This window comes from Scyliorhinus torazame, chromosome 18, assembly GCF_047496885.1.
Source record: "Scyliorhinus torazame isolate Kashiwa2021f chromosome 18, sScyTor2.1, whole genome shotgun sequence".
Taxonomy (NCBI): domain Eukaryota; kingdom Metazoa; phylum Chordata; class Chondrichthyes; order Carcharhiniformes; family Scyliorhinidae; genus Scyliorhinus; species Scyliorhinus torazame.
In genome coordinates this window covers 37,143,368-37,159,514 of record NC_092724.1, presented here as the reverse complement: position 1 = coordinate 37,159,514, position 16,147 = coordinate 37,143,368, and the positions used below count along the sequence as shown (strand labels likewise).

General features: G+C 53.2%; 1 protein-coding gene across 5 annotated transcripts in view; it reads left to right on the top strand.

Moving 5' to 3' along the window:
• Positions 1–16,147, top strand: part of LOC140395122 (protein ENL-like) — a 113,757-nt gene that overhangs the window by 69,396 nt on the left and 28,214 nt on the right. For all 5 annotated transcript variants that reach the window (XR_011936112.1, XM_072482577.1, XM_072482578.1 and 2 more), the window contains exons 6-7: positions 737–1,306; positions 13,638–13,725. Coding sequence is in view for 4 of the 5 variants with exons in the window: in XM_072482577.1 (XP_072338678.1) it covers positions 737–1,306; positions 13,638–13,725 (658 nt within the window). In the remaining variant the exon portion in view is untranslated. The remainder of the gene's footprint in view (positions 1–736; positions 1,307–13,637; positions 13,726–16,147) is intronic.

The following is a 16,147-nucleotide window of genomic DNA, read 5'->3' as shown; positions in this document are numbered from 1 at the left end:
TGGTTGAGGGATAACTATTGACCGGCACACTCTTGTTCTTCTTTGAATAGCACCGTGGGACCTTTTTACATTGATCTGAATTGGTGCACGAAGCCTTAATTTGACATCTCCTCCCATAATGCAGCACTCCCTCGCTATTGCTGATTAGTGCTGAGCTCTAGTTCGTGCTGTGCTCCTGGAGTGGGATGTAAGCTAACCACGTTTTGATTCCAAGGTGCAATTACTGAGACAAGCTGACTTCATAGCAGTGGATCTCCCTTTGCATTGCTGTTGGTGCGATATTGGATGCACACAATTTAGTATCCAATATACTGTCAGGGTTTTATGGTAGTTCAGGAGATTTCTAGCAGTTTGCGTTGGGGTCTCTAAACTGAGCTTTCATACTGTTTCAGCCAATAAAAAAGTACTAGGTTAGCACATTTCAAACAAGAAATCACATATTGTCAAACAAGATTTAATATCTGGATATTGATTGTGGGCGACAGTCACACAAGGAGCTCATCAGTGATAAATGTCAGCGTAGTGCAGCTTACAGACATGATTGTAAACTTTCAATTTTCACATATTTCTGTAAATCTTGTTAAGATTTGTCTATGAGCACTGTTCAATTTTTTGCAACATAGTCCTGTTTATTATCTAATGTAAAATGAGCAAGTTGTACTTATTGCAAACAACTTTCCAAAGTTGGGAGTTGTGGCTGGTTGCTTTAGTAATTGCTTTTGTCCTTTCAAATCAGGATACGAATCGAGAAAGCAGCAAATCCTCAAAGCCTCACAAGGTCACAAAAGAGCACAAGGAACGGCCGGCAAAAGACTCCGAGAACAAGCCAACTGTGAAAGAGCCTGAAAAAGAGCACAGTAAATCATCCAAGGAGTCGTCGCGAAAATCAGCAGAAAGCAAGACATCAAAGGAAGAGAAGGCTACCCCAAAGGCAACTTCCAAAGAACCAAAACCTGCCTTCAAGGAGTCTAAACTGGATAGCATGTCACCCAAGGGAGGGGGGAACATACATCAAGAGTCAAAGCCCAGTATTAAGAGGCCCTCCAATACAGATTCACTGAAGGCCAATGCCAAAAAGCAAAAGAAAAGCACTTCTGAGACATCAAGAAGTTTCCCAAGTGTCTCACCAAGGATTTCTTCTTCTTCTTCTTCGTACTCTGAAAAAAAGCAGTTGAAGGAAAAAGAGAAGGAAAAAGTGAACGTTAAAATCGAGAAAGTTAAATCTGAAAGTAATGTGAAAGAGGTGAAGAAGGCTGTAGATTCAGACGACTGTAATTCAGAAGATGAAGTGGTGTCCAAATCTGAGGTAAAGAACCATAGTCTAAAATCTAAATGTGGTTGCCAAAGAGGGGAATATCTCTTTGGTGCTTGTTACTTTATTCTGTGGAATTGTAGGAAATGGAGTGTGAAAGTGATTCTCATGAGAGTTGCTGACCAGCAGAAACAGAAACTGAATTTTTGAAGTCCCATCACCAGGGCCGAAAGTAGGAGACGACCCTGCTTCGGCGGGTGGTGGGGTCCTGGGCAGCTTTTGCTGCTGCCGGCCAATTAAGAGCCTGGCGCTGGGGGCACTGTCCAACTGTAATGAGAATGGTGGGCTGCCCACAAGAGCAGCCAGTCCAATCAGAGGATCAGCAGCACCACTACTTGAGGCCATTGCTGAGGCTGCATCGCCAGGTGCCTTAATGGCAAGAAACCCTTAAAGAGCCGTGAGTTTGCTTGGGGGAAGCTGGACAGGCAGACCATGCCAATTGGGGTTGGGTTGCATTGGGGATGGAGGCTGGTTGTCTGTGGTCTACTGGCAGTGCTGTGGCCACAGGTAGCAGCCATTACGACCAGGACATGGGCCATGGATCATCTATCAGTGAAGCCCCCGGATACCTGGAACCCACTTGGTTTGGGGGGGGGAGTGGTGGGGGAGTGGTGGGGGTGGGAGGGTGGTGGAGTGGTGGGGGTGGGAGGGTGGGGGAGTGGTGGGGGTGGGAGGGTGGGAGGGTGGGGGAGTGGTGGGGGAGGTGGTGGGGGAGGGGAGTGGTGGGGGTGGGGGGGAGTCGTGGGGGAGGGAGTGGTGGGGGTGTGTGGTGGGGGTGGTGGAGGGGGGAGGGGTGGGGGGGGAGTGGTGGGGGTGTGGTGGGGTTGGGGGGGGAGTGGTGGAGGTGGGGGAGGGAGTGGTGGGGGTGGGGGGGAATGGTGGGGGTGGGGGAGGGAGTGGTTGGGGTGTGATGGGCGGAGTGGTAGGGGTGGGGGTGTGGTGGGGGTGGGGGTGGGGGAGTGGTGGGGGTGGGGGGGTGTGGTGGGGAGGGAGTGGTGGGGGGGGAGTGGTGGGGATGGGGGGAGTGGTGGGGGAGGGAGTGGTGGGGGGGAGGGTGGAGGAGTGGTGGGGGGAGGGTTGGGGAGTGGTGGGGGTGGGGTGAGTGGTGGGGGTGGGGGGAGTGGTGGGGGGGAGGGTGGGGCAGTGGGGGGGAGTGCTGGGGGTGAGGGGGGAGTGGTGGGGGTGTGTGGTGGGGGGGTTGGTGGGGGGAGTGGTGGGGGTGGGAGGGTGGGGAGGGGTGGGGGTGTGTGGTGGGGTTGGGGGGGATTGGTGGGGGAGGGAGTGGTGGGGGTGGGGGGGAGTGATGGCGGTGGGGGAGGGAGTGGTTGGGGTGTGTGCTGGGCGGAGTGGTGAGGGTGGGGGGTGGGAGGGAGTGGTGGGGGTTCAAGGGTGGGGGAGTGGTGGGGGTGGGGAGTGGGATGGAGTGGTGGGGGTTCGAGGGTGGGGGGGTGGGGGGAGTGATGGGGGTGTGGGAGGGAGTGGTGGGGGTGTGTTGTGGGGGTGTGTGGTGGGGGCGAGTGGTGGGGGTGGGGGGGGAGTGGTGGGGGTGAGTGGTGAGGTTGGGGGGGAGTGGTGGGGGTGGGGGAGGGAGTGGTGGGGGTGGGGGGGAGTGGGGGGGGGAGTTGTGGGGGAGTAGTGGTGTGGGGGTGGGAGAAGTGGTGTGGGGGTGAGAAGTGGTGTGGGGGGAGAAGTGGTGTGGGGGGGGGGGAGAAGTGGTGTGGGGGGGGAGAAGTTGTGGTGTGGGGGGGAGAAGTGGTGTGGGGGGGGAGAAGTGGCGTGGGGGGGGGAGAAGTGGTGGGGGGGGAGAAGTTGTGGTGTGGGGGGGAGAAGTGGTGTGGGGGGGGGAGAGGTGGTGTGTGGGGGGGGAGAAGTGGTGTGTGGGGAGGTGTGGGGGGGGGAGAAGTGGTGTGGGGGGGGAGAAGTGGTGTGTGGGGAGAGAAGTGGTGTGTGGGGGGGAGAAATGTGGGGGGGAGAAGTGGTGTGGGGGGGAGAAGTGGTGTGGGGGGGAGAAGTAGTGTGGGGGGGGAGAAGTGGTGTGTGGGGGAGGTGTGGGGGGGAGAATTGGAGTGGGGGGGAGAAGTGGTGTAGGGGAGAAGCGGTGTGTGGGGGGAGAAGTGGTGTGTGGGGGAGAAGTAGTGGGGGGAGAAGTGGGGGGAGAAGTAGTGGGGGGGAGAAGTGGTGTGGGGGGAGCAGTTGTGGGGGGGGAGAAGTGGTGTGTGGGGGGAGAAGTGGTGTGTGGGGGGGGCAGAAGTGGTGTGGGGGGGGAGAAGTGTGGGGGGGAGAAGTGGTGGGGGGAGAAGTGGTGTGGGGGGAGACGTGGTGGGGGGAGGTGTGGTGTGGGTGAGATGTGGGGGGGAGAAGTGGTGTGGGGGGGAGAAGTGGTGGGGGGGAGATGTGGTGTGGAGGGGAGAAGTGGTGTGGGGGGGAGAAGTGGGGGGGGAGAAGTGGTGTGTGGGGGGGAGAAGTGGTGTGGGGGTGGGGAGAAGTGGTGTGGGGGGGAGATGTGGTGTGGGGGGGGAGAAGTGGTGTGGGGGGGAGAAGTGGTGTGGGGGGGAGAAGTGGTGTGGGGGGGAGAAGTGGTGTGGGGGGGGAGAAGTGGTGTGGGGGGCAGAAGTGGAGGTGGGGGAGAAGTGGTGTGTGGGGAGGTGTGGGGGGGGAGAAGTGGTGTGTGGGGGAGGTGTGGGTGTGGAGAAGTGGTGTGGGGGGGAGAAGTGTGGGGGGGAGAAGTAGTGTGGGGGGAGAAGTGTGGGGGGGGAGAAGTGGTCGTGGGGGGGAGAAATGTGGGGGAAGGGGTGGGGGAGGGGTGGGGGGAAGTGGTGGGAAGGGGTGGGGGGGGAAGTGGCGGGAAATGGTGGGGGAAAGGGGTTGCGAGGAAGGGGGTGGGGGTAGGGGATGAGGGAGGTGTGGGGGGAAGGGGGAAGGGGTGGGAGGGAAGGTGTGGTGAGAAGAGGCGGGGGGTGGGGGGTGGGGGTGAAAGAGGTGGGTGGGGGTGGGGTGGGGTGGGAGGGGTGAGGGGAAAGTGGGGGAGGAGGGGTGGGGGGCAGGGGTGGGGGGAAGGGGTGGGGGGGTGGGGGAAGGGTGGGCAGGAAGGGGGTGGGGTGAAAGGGTGGGGTGGGGGGGAAGGGGTGGGGAGCGGTGGGAATTGTGGGGGGAAGGGGGTGGGGAGGAAAGATGTGGGTGTGGAAGGTGTGGGGGGAAAGATGTGGGGGGAAGGGGTGGGGGGGGAAGTGTGGCGGCGAAGGGGCGGGGGGCGTGTGTGGGGGGAAGTATGGGGGGGCAAGTGGTGGAGGGAAGTAGGGGGGAAGGTGGGGGGGGTAGAAAAGGGGTGTGAGAAGGCTTGGGGGGAAGTGGCGGATGGGAGAAGTGGGGGGGAAGTAGGGGGGAAGGGGTGGGGGAGAAAAGGGGTGGGGGAAGTTGGGGGGAAGAAGGGGTGGAGGGGAGAAAAGGGGTGGGAGAAGGCTTGGTGGGGGAGGGAAGTGGGGGGATGGGAGAAGGGGTGGGGGTGGGAAGTGGGGGGATGGGAGAAGGGGTGGGGGAGGGAAGTGGCGGTTGGGAGAAGGGGTGGAGGAGGGAAGTGGGGGTGGGTGGGAGAAGGGATGGGGAGGGAAGTGGGGGGTGGGGGAGGGAAGTGGGGCGGTGGGGAGGGAAGTGGGGGGTGGGAGAAGAGGTGGGGAGGGAAGTGGGGGGTGGGGAGGGAATTGGGGGTGTGTGAGAAGGGGTGGGGGAGGGAAGTGGGGGGGTGGGAGAAGGGGTGGGGATGGAAGTGGGGGTGGGAGAAGGGGTGGGGATGGAAGTGGGGGTGGGAGAAGGGTGGGGGAGGGAAGTGGGGTGGGGGAGGGAGGTGGGGGGGTGGGGGAGGAAAGTGGGAAGGAGAAGGGGTGGGTGGGAAGGGGGTGGGGGGGAGAAGGGATGAGGGGAAGGGGTGGGGGCATGTGGAGGGAGCGGGATGGGGGGAAGGGGAAAAGGGGTGGGGGGGGAAGGGGAATGGGATGGGCGAGGAAGTGGGCGGGAAGGGGTGGGGGAGGGGAGGGGATGGGGGTAAGGGGAAAAGGGGTGGAGGGGAAGGGGGGATGGGATGGGAGAGGAAGTGGGGGGAAGGGGTGGGGGGAAAGGGTGGGAGGAAGGGGGAGAAGTGTCATGGGGGAGAAGTGGTGGGGGTGGAGAAGTGGTTGGGGGGAGAAGTGGTGGTGGGGGGGAGAAGTGGTGGTGGGGGGAGGAATGGCTGGGGGAAGGGGTGTGGGGTAGGGGTGGAGGAGGAAGGGTTGGGGGGGAAGGAGGTGGGGGGGAAGGGGGTGGGGTGGAGGGGGTGGGGGGAAGTGGTGGGACGGAGGAGTGGTGGGGGAAGAGTGGTCGGGGGAGGAGTGGTGGGGGGAACAGGTGGGGGGGGAAGGAGGTGGGGGGGAAGGGGGTGGGGGGAGTGTGTGGTGGGTGGGGGGAATGGGTGGGGGGAAGGGATGGGGATGCGTGGGGGAAGTAGGGGGAGGGGTGGGGGGAAGGTGTGGGGGGGAAGTAGGGGAGAAGGGGTTGCGAGGGAAATGGGGGGAAGAGGTGGAGTGGAAGGGGTGGAGGGGAAGGTGGGAGAAGGCGTGGGGGGAGAAGGTGGGGTGGAGGGGTATGGGGGTATGACGTGGGGGGGGGAAGGGGTGGGGTGAAATGGGGGTGTGGGTATGGGGGGATGGAGTGGGGTGGGGATGAAGGGGTGGGAGGGTGGAGTATGGGGGAATTGGGTGGGGTATGGGTGGGATGGGGTGGGGGGGAAGTGGGGGGAATTGGGTAGGGTGGATGGGGTGGGGGGAAGGGGTGGGGGGGGAAGGGGTGGGGGAAGAAGAAGTGGGGGGAAGAAGAAGTGGGGGGAAGGGGTGGAGGGGGCGTGGGGGAAGTGGGGGGGGGAATGAAGTGGGGGAAGTGGGAGGAGGGAGTCGTGGGCAGGGGGGAGTGGTGTGGGGCGGAGTGGGGGTGGATGTGTGTGGAGACGTGTGAGGGGGGAGTGGTGGGGAGTGGTGTGGGAGGGAGTGGCGTGGGGGGAGGAGGAGTGGGGGGGAGTGGTGAGACCGGGGGGGGGGAGTGATGGGCGAGTGGTGGAGTGGGGGGGGAGTGATGGGGGGTTGGGAGTGATGGTGGGGAGGGAGTGGTGTGGGGGGAGTGGTGGTGGTGGGGGGAAGTGGTGTGGGGGCAGTGGTGGGGGAGGGAGTGGTGGTGGGGGAGGGAGTGGTGATGGGGGGTTGTGGTGGTGGTGGGGAGAGTGGTGGTGGGGGGGGGAGTGGTGGTGGGGGGGAGTGGAGTGAGGGGGGGAAGTGGTGGTGGGGGAAGTGGTGGTGGTGGGGAGGGGAGTGGTGGGGCGGGGGGGGTGATGGGGGGAAGTGTTGTGGGGTGGAGTGGTGAGGCCGGGGGGGGGAGTGATGGGCGAGTGGTGGGGTGGGGGGGGGGGGAGTGATGGGGGGTAGGGAGTGATGGTGGGGAGGGAGTGGTGTGGGGGGAGTGGTGGGGGGAGTGGTGATGGGGGTGGGGGGGAGTGGTGGGGGGTGGGGGGAAGAGGTGTGGGGGCAGTGGTGGGGGAGGGAGTGGTGGTGGGGAGGGGATGGTGGTGGGGGGGAGTGGTGGTGGTGGGGGGGAGTGGTGGTGGGGGAGAGTGGTGGTGGTGGGGGGGAAGTGGTAGTGGTGGGGGGGAAGTGGTGGTGGTGGGGGGGGAGTGGTGGTGGTGGGGGGAGTGGTGGTGGTGGGGGGGGGAGTGGTGGTGGTGGGGGGAATTGGTGGTGGGGGGGAAGTGGTCGTGGGAGGGGGAAGTGGTGGTGGGGGGAGTGGTGGTGGGGAGGAGTGGTGGTGGGGGGAAGTGGTGGTGGGGGGAGTGGTGGTGTGGGGGAAGAGGTGGAGGGGTGGGGGAATTGGTGGGGTGTGGTGGGGGGATGATGTTGTGGGGTGGGGGGAGGGATGGGGAGTGGTGGGGATGGGGGTGTGGTGGGGGGAGGGATGGGGGAGTGGTGGGGATGGGGGTGTGGTGGAGGGGAAGGGGGAGTGGTGGGGGATTGGTGGGGGGGTGGTCTGTGGTGGGGGGAGGGATGGGGGAGTGGTGGGGGGTGGTGGGGGAGTGGTGGGGGGAGTGGGGGGTGGTGGTGGGGTAGAGGGTATGGGGGGTGGTGCTGGGGTGAGTTGTTGGGGGGTGGGGGGAGTGGTGGTGGGGTGGGGGGAGTGGTGGGTGGTGGTGGGGTGGAGTGGTTGGGGGGGTGGGGGGTTATTACAATTATTTAAATTGACACATTTTCGGTAATCTTGTGTGAAGTTTTAGTTTGCTAACTTCCTTACATCAGTCCGCTAATCCAGTGACTTTGAAGTGAGGCTCTGGAATCATCGAAGGCGGTTGACCCAGATCACTGCAGCAGTTAGCTAGGACAAGCATGCCAATAAATTTAAGTGGAACACTGTTTGGCATGAAAGTTGCGAACTACGATTAGTTAAACTTAAAACTTCTGTGGAAGTATATTTGAGGGAGCCTTCTGGCTCCGTAAGATGGCATGCCTGTCTCTGAGTCAGAAACTCCAGGTTCAAGTGCCACTGCAGGACATGTTGGTCATGATTCACTTCACTCGGTTGATAATCAGCACGCTGATTCTTCCAACACGTCCCCACTAAGAAAGTGTGTCCGAAGATATGAACTAAACAATTTCATCTTGTTCCTGCTACTGCTCAGTTGTTCCTTTATTACTTAAAAATTTGCTTGGCACTCTGGTGGAATATTGATGCAAAAATAATTTGAAAATCTTGATGATCTGTTTAAAATATAAGAACAACCAGCAGTGCAAGGTAGCAACATGGAAGTTGTCATTTCTTTAATCAGAATGGTACCTGTTCCGGTTAAGTTCAGGGCCCCTTTGAATTTATGGAAAAAAATAATTTTAAAGGATCAACATCAAATATTTAAATGTCCTTGAAATGAGAAACCCTCTGGTTGCTTCTAAATGAAAATACTTTGTGTAGTGGAAGTTGTCAATCTGACACTAATTTCAGTTCCAATTCTCTTCTGTACCTTGTGATGTCTGTTTCCATAGCTAGTAATTCCCAGAATAGGTCGCTAGTCTGTCGCCAGGGGTTTATAGTTTGTGTGGCGCCACTCCACGTCAAGTATGGCTGACCAGGAGTCTCTCCCACTCTTACCGCCTGCCATTGGCATGTTTAGAAGGATTTGCAGGTTGATGCTCGACCTGTTTGAACGTGCCTTCCTTGGCCATTAATCCTGGGGTGGGACTCTAACCTGGAGCCTCTGGCTCGGAGGTACGGACCCTACCCATTGCGCCACAAGATCTCCAACCTGACCTGAAGTCTGTATTATTTGCTCTTGGTCACTCACTGCACTGGTGTGAGCTAGGCAGTCTCGAGTGGAAAATGAGCAGGAGTTCCATCCTCTTTGGACTCCTGTCAAATTTAGCCTCTGCTGTGTCTCTGCCTCCATTCTCAGCAACCCTGGGTATGCACACCTGTTTTCTTTTTGGATGAGCGCATGCAAATTGTACAGCAGCGGGATGTCTGGTATGGGCGTCATTTCCACCTTTCGTCTTCATGTTGCTGTGAAAGACTTGATCAGGGTTACTGGGCATGCAGCAAAGGTTAAAGACAAATTTAAAAAGCCAGCAGCCAGCTGGGTGGGATTTACAGATACCTCTGCGGACTCAGTTTTGATAAATTAGTTTTGCTTTTCACTGCCGTCAAAACTCCTAATTTCTGCTTTTCTACTGTTTGTTGTGAGCTGCCCCTTTTCCTTTAACAATTCTCAATCCACTCTCATACAGGGAACAATGGATTCCCATTGGGAATTCTTCTCTTCACTCTTTATTTAGCGACAACGGAGGACTAATGAGTGGGTCAAGCAGCACTGCAGTCGCTTAGCGCCCACGTGTCCGTATCTCCACAATATCTAAGCTATTCACTGTCAGTTGCCCAGGAGCAGTGATTGCAGAATCCTCGCTTTTCCAAAGGAAACTGTCAATGAATTACGGTGCATGCCCCAACCTGACCTCTGGCTAACCTCCTCAACAGGCACTGCACACGTCAGTGGCTGTACAATTTGCTGCCTTTTATTCTAGGAGATCATTTCACTAGGGGCACCACTAACAGTAGCCAATCAACACCTACAGAGATCAGATAGGCTCCATTCATATAAAGGTAAAGTCGCCATAGTCCCAGATGACCATAGGCTGCTTTCCCCTTTTATAGGGAGAGCTGACTGGTGGTGATTTAACCTGAGGATCACCACACCTCAGGCGAAGGGCAAGGTTGAGAATATGAATACCCTGTGGCACAGTGTGAACAATGCAAGTTTTGCGATGGCACACGTTCTGGGAACTGGCTCTGCATGGCCACTGAGCTGCAGCAAAGCAAACCATAAGATAATAATGAGATTAGTGAAGCCTTCCTCATGTTTATCTGTGACTGATTATCAATTTTGTTAAAGGCACAAGAGACACTCGTGACCAATCTGGGCATCATTGGCTGAGGGGTGTGGTGTATATAGGCTGCTAGCTTGCGATCACCATTTTCTGCCTGAGATTAGAATTCCTATCACTTTGGGGGAGATATGATAGGGTTGTGAAGAAGGCCTATGGAGTGTTGGCCTTTATTGGTAGAGGGATTGAGTTCCGGAGTCGGAAGGTCATGTTGCAGCTGTACAGAACTCTGGTACGGCCGCATTTGGAGTATTGCGTACAGTTCTGGTCACCGCATTATAGGAAGGACGTGGAGGCTTTGGAGCGGGTGCAGAGGAGATTTACCAGGATGTTGCCTGGTATGGAGGGAAAATCTTATGAGGAAAGGCTGATGGACTTGAGGTTGTTTTCGTTGGAGAGAAGAAGGTTAAGAGGAGACTTAATAGAGGCATACAAAATGATCAGGGGGTTGGATAGGGTGGACAGTGAGAGCCTTCTCCCGCGGATGGATATGGCTGGCACGAGGGGACATAACTTTAAACTGAGGGGTAATAGATATAGGACAGAGGTCAGAGGTAGGTTCTTTACGCAAAGAGTAGTGAGGCCGTGGAATGCCCTACCTGCTACAGTAGTGAACTCACCAACATTGAGGGCATTTAAAAGTTTATTGGATAAACATATGGATGATAATGGCATAGTGTAGGTTAGATGGCTTTTGTTTCGGTGCAACATCGTGGGCCGAAGGGCCTGTACTGCGCTGTATTGTTCTATGTTCTATGTTCTATATTCCGGCTGTTCACGCCGACGGGATCTTCAGGTCCTGCCAAAGGCACACGACCCACCCCCAAATTCGTTCTGTAAAGACAGAAAATAAAATCCGAAAGTGGCTTACTTTAGTTTGTTTGGACATCTAATTCATAGGAGCTTGTATCGATCACTGAGTAAATGATCTTTCCAGCTTGTAATTTTCAATTTATTTGTTTTTCAAATATAAAAAAGAACTTAAACCAACAGCCAAATTCCAGATAGATTCCAGACTTTTTCTTCATGTTGAAGTTGTTGGTCAGTACCTCAAATGTAGATCTACGGGTGGCACTGCCATTGGTTTTCCTGACTCAACATAATTGTTAATGTTAATAGTTTTATAACAGTACATCTTGCAAATCCGTTTAGTAGGGTAAATGATTGCAAGATGCTGTACATCATCAGATAACCATATAGGACCACATTAGCCTTCATTGGCTAATGAAAGATCTTAAAATTTGATTAAATTTGACATCAACTAGTGGATCTTTACTGATTCGATTAAGTGAATCAGCCTGTTTACTTCTGGACAAAAACCTTGCAATGTTCCTTTTACAGCTGCCCAAGCTACAGTTCCCTTCTAAAATAAACAAAACAGTGCTGGAAATATTGAGCAGGTCAGGCAGAATCTGTGAGGAGAAACAGAGTTAAAGTTTCAGGGTGCGATGACCGTTTACCGGAACGTTCTGAGGTAAGGTCATCTCAAGCTGAAACTTGGCTGGATCTGAGCCGAGTCGGGAGGCCTTTAAAAATGGTGGGTGGGTCCCGATTGAGAGATTCCCCAAACGCATTCCTGGCGTTTTTAATTTTCGGAAGTGACTTTTAAGTCTGCTGATTGGTTTGGGTCACATCCTGTACTCCCCAACCTGGCGGGCTCCATTGCAGAGATGGACACATCCTGATCCTCTGCAATTTTCATGGTTTCGGACCAGCTTTTCAAAGAGGCGTGGATCACGGCCCCTCAAGGTGTCGTGAACAATATTCTGCATGAGGAAACATTTGAAAGGTAAGTTCAAAAAATCCTCCTTGTGCTCTCATGCCAATATATGTCCCCAACTTCCCTTATGTCCCTTCGTGGACCATGTCAAGGCATGCCCCTTAAACAACCTCTATGGCTCCTCACATTCACGCAACCCCTCCCCCTCCACCATACCGAAGTATGCTCTCAACCCACCCCCATGGCCCCAAATGAAACTGACCCCAAGAGCCCCCAAGGCCCCTCATGCCTCCCATGCCAGGGAATGCCTATTCACCCATTATACACTGTACAGAAGCAATTAGCCCTATACTGACAATAGGATGCATAATAAAAGCTTTAAAAAAGTAATTATTGATAAAATCCCATTTTCTTAAAAAAATTCCAGCCCAATAAAAGTACCAGTAGTTCCAAAAGCACTTAAAACCTCTTTCTCTAGTATAAATACACATTATGCAATGGGCAGAAGAAATCATAGCATTTTCCCTGGGGCTCAGGTGTTTCAGCAGGCTAATGGATTTCTGGATTCGCTGCCAAGCCTCATTATGTATTCTTGGCTGAAAGCTTAGAAATCCATTAGAGTGCTAAAACACCTGAGTCCCAGGGAAAACATTACTTGATTGATAGCTCTGGTTGTTTGATCTGTGCTGTCCAGTGTTTGTGGTTTCTGCTGATGATACCTTAAAGAGTCTGGATGATTGACACTTTTATTGGGCTGTTGCAAAAAGGGTTTATTTTTATTCAGTACTTTTTAAAGCTTTTGTTTTACACATCCTACTGTCACTGTAGAGTTCATTGGTCCTACACAGCATATAGTGGGTGAATGGGCATGGAAATGCCATAGCTTTGCATGGGGGCATGAGGGGCCATAGGGGTTGTTTGGGAGAGCATACCTTGATATGTGGAACCATAGAGGGTGGGTGGTGGGGCATACCTTGGTGTGGAGGCATGAGGGACCACAAGGATATTTTGGGTGGCATGAGGTATTATGGATGGGGCTCGGGGAAGGTGTGGATTGAGGGCTGGAGACCCTCCACACGAGCAGCCCTGTGCTTCCTCTGAATGTTTTTCCGCGTCAGCTGGTCCGACACCCGCCCCCCCCCCCCCCCCCCCCCCCAAACGAAAATCCCACCTTTGCAGGCACTTTCTCACGAGGCGGGCGGGCGGAGCTGGAAATTTCCCCGTCTCCTGCTACCCGCCTCGAGGATGGAAATCCAGCTTTGGTTCCTCTCTGTTCCTCTCCACAGATGCAGCTGACCTGCCGAGTCTTTCCAGCATTTTTTTGATTTTATTTCAGACTTCCAACATCTGCGGTATTTTGCTTTTGTACAGTCTCATTAAATGTAAGTTTGCATTGGTGATTAATTACTCATAGAAGTGCAGCCCTGAAAGCGGGTCATAGGTGTCAGAATTCAGCCCAATCAAAGGTCTAAACCTGCAATTTGATCAGCATCCTATCCGTATTGATGTTTGTGGAAGTAAATGATTTTGCTTCTGATCCTCTGCTTGCAAAAGCTGGAGTAAATCAATGCTGTTCAAAGACCTGGTTAACCTGTAAGCTTCTACCCAAACTCAACATTTTTAGATAAATCATCCCCTGGCTCCCCATCAGGAGAGCTGTGGCAGCCCTTGCCCAGGATTTCTTTCCCGTCTTACCTGCTTCTTGAAAGCCATTGCTGACCGTATCTCACCACTGAGCTTATCTCTGATACCGGCAGGCTGCCAAACCTAGCATTCATCAACAATCTGCCACTTTACGATCGGCACAGGTGGGCAGGTTGCAGGTGAGGCCTCAGAATTAATACAGGCCTCTAACGAGTTGTGCAGATGCTGAATGATGCCCACAGCGTGGGTATAATCCCCGTACCAGCTGTTTTAGCTCTTGGGAACCTGTTGCCTCGCTTTGCCCCCCTCGCTTGCTCCTCAAGCTATGTATAACCACTTGTCTCTCTCTTCTCTCTCTTTTGTTGCCTATGGCTAATTACCTCAGTAAGTTTGGCATTCACCCTGCCACCCTTCTGAATGTCAATGGGACTTAAAAGTGAACTGCACTTAATTGAGATTGACTTCAGTTGATTAACTGTCAGTAATTTTCCTGACGCATCTATGTTCCTGCTTTCTCCATGTTTAGTCTGTGCGGACCAGTCAGTCCAACTCGAGCTCAAGTTCAGATTCTAGCTCAGATTCTGATTTTGCACCATCTCAAAACCACAGACAAGGTATGGAACCTTCTCAAAATTACTGCTCATGTTTACAGATATGTTGATCCAGAGTTCTGGACCTGTTCTCAACTGAGGATAAATGCAACGAGACATAAAGGATAAATACACATCATGTAAATGCATCCATTGAGTGCTGCCCTCCATTCAATTTGTTTCAGTTGTTTCCTCTCTGCCTCCAAGGTCGGTCCTATTAATGTTGAATATCTGTTTTTGCTTCATCCTGTAATAAAGACCACTTTCCCTTCCAGCCTGCTGTCATTGCGTTTCTAGAATTTTGTGGGAAGTTGACTGAGTTTCTTTCAGCGACGAAGCTCTGATGAGGGCTTCACCCAACTAGAGACAAGGCCAACAAACCCGCTGGGCACTGGAAGCTGGCCAGAATGGTCCAGCAGCTGATCGGTCATTCAACCAACTGTGTCTACTTCAGCCATAAATAGAGCGAAGCAGTCTAATCTCATTTTCCAGCTCTTAGGACTGTAGCCCTGTAGGTTAAGGCACCTTAAATCCATATTTATGTTTTTTTTTAAAGGTGTGGGTTTCTGTCTCTCATACCCTTTCAGGCAGTGAGCTCTGTATCCTGCAGCACCCACTAATCCTTCTGCCAATGCTGCCTCCAAGTTATTACTTTTTCTGCTTGGGAAAATACGTCCTTCCTATTCACTCTGTCTAGGCCCCTCTTCATTTTATGCACCTCGATTGAATCTTTACTCGACCTCCTACGTTCCAGAGAAAACAGCCCCAGCCTACCCAATCTTCCCTCACAGCTAAAGTTCTCCATTCCTGGCAGTATTCCTGCAAATCTCCCCTGTATCACTACTGTGATAACACCCTGCTGACAATGTTGTGACCAGAACTGAGGACTGAGTTTTTAAATGCAACTAGTGCTTTATACAGTTCCAGCCTAACCTCCTCGCTCTTAGGAACAGATAAGATAACCATTTTCAGCGTAGAAGGAGGTTGTTCATCCTCTGTGTCTTATATGGTATGCCTCAGCTAATAAACTCACCTTTGCTTTATATACCTGTCCTGCTATTTCAGGGATATGTAGACGTGTCTTTCTAGGTATTCTACCATTTATGGGGCATTCCCTTGCCTTGTTTGTACGCACCAAATGCATTAGCTCACACTTCGCTAAACTGAATTCCATTTGTCATTTTTGTGCCCACCTGAGCTGTCCATTGTTAACTTTTGGCAGTCTGCCCCTTTTGTCCTCACTATCAACTGCAGAACCAATTTTTGTGTGTTTCGCAAACTTCATCATGCTCCCTACATTCAAGCCTAAATCATTGGTATATACCACCAAAAGCAAGCGGACCAGACTGAATACCATTGAAAACCACTTTTCAGTCACTACAATACCGATTGGCCATTTTCCTTTGCTTCCTGCCACTCAGCCAATTTTACATCCAACTTACCCCTTTCCCTGGGATCCCATGGGCTCCTACTTTTGTGACCAATTTGTCATGTCTTCCCCTGCCTACCTCGAATACCTCCTGAAGAGTAATTATTCCCTCAGTTTGTCTGAGACTCTGGGTGTGCCGCACAGCTATAGAGATGCTGCCCTGCTTGTCAGGGAAGCACGAGGAAGCATTGAACCTCTTGTCCCTCCACATTGTGCACATTTTCTACTTGCAGTGCTGTTGGCAAGTGTTTTCGATTTTTCCCCAGTATCTGCTCTTAATTTAAACAGCAACAATGAAAAGAATGTGTAGCATGTCATTAAAGGAAACAGGCCTTCTCTTGCTTGTACACTTCAATTTAAAGATCTTCAGAAAAACGTTGTATTTTAGAAACTGATATAAAAATCTGTTGTGCATTGTTCATGTGCCTCAGCCATTTTTGTTTAAATCATCTATTAGCACCACTTCAGCTTTATATTGTATGTGCCTGTGTGTATACATGACTAAGGAGAGATTCTGACAGTCTGTTTCTTGTGAATGTCTCTCAAAAAGTAAAAATATCTATGGGACACTGACCCTATAAATTATTTAATCGGTGTTACGATTTCAGACCAAAAAAACGTAACTCAACCTCTCCCCTTGCCCTTTAAGAAAAAATCCCTAGCTTTGAGAAATAATGAGCTCAATGTTCTCCTGTTATGCAAAAGTCAGATTACTAAAATCCAGAAAGCTGATTTGCCTTTACAACATAATGAGATGATCACTGTGGTATTGGGGGATCCATTACAGCAATTTGTAATTCATAGAATCATAGAATTTACAGTGCCAAAGGAGACCATTAGGCCCACCAAGTCTGCACCGGCTCTTCGAAAGAGCACCCTACTTAAGCCTACACCTTCACCCTATCCCCGTAACTCAGCAACCCCATCTAACCTAAGGGCAATTTAGCATGACCAATCCACCTAACCTGCACATCTTTGGACTGCGGGAGGAAACCGGAGCACCCGGAGGAAACCCAC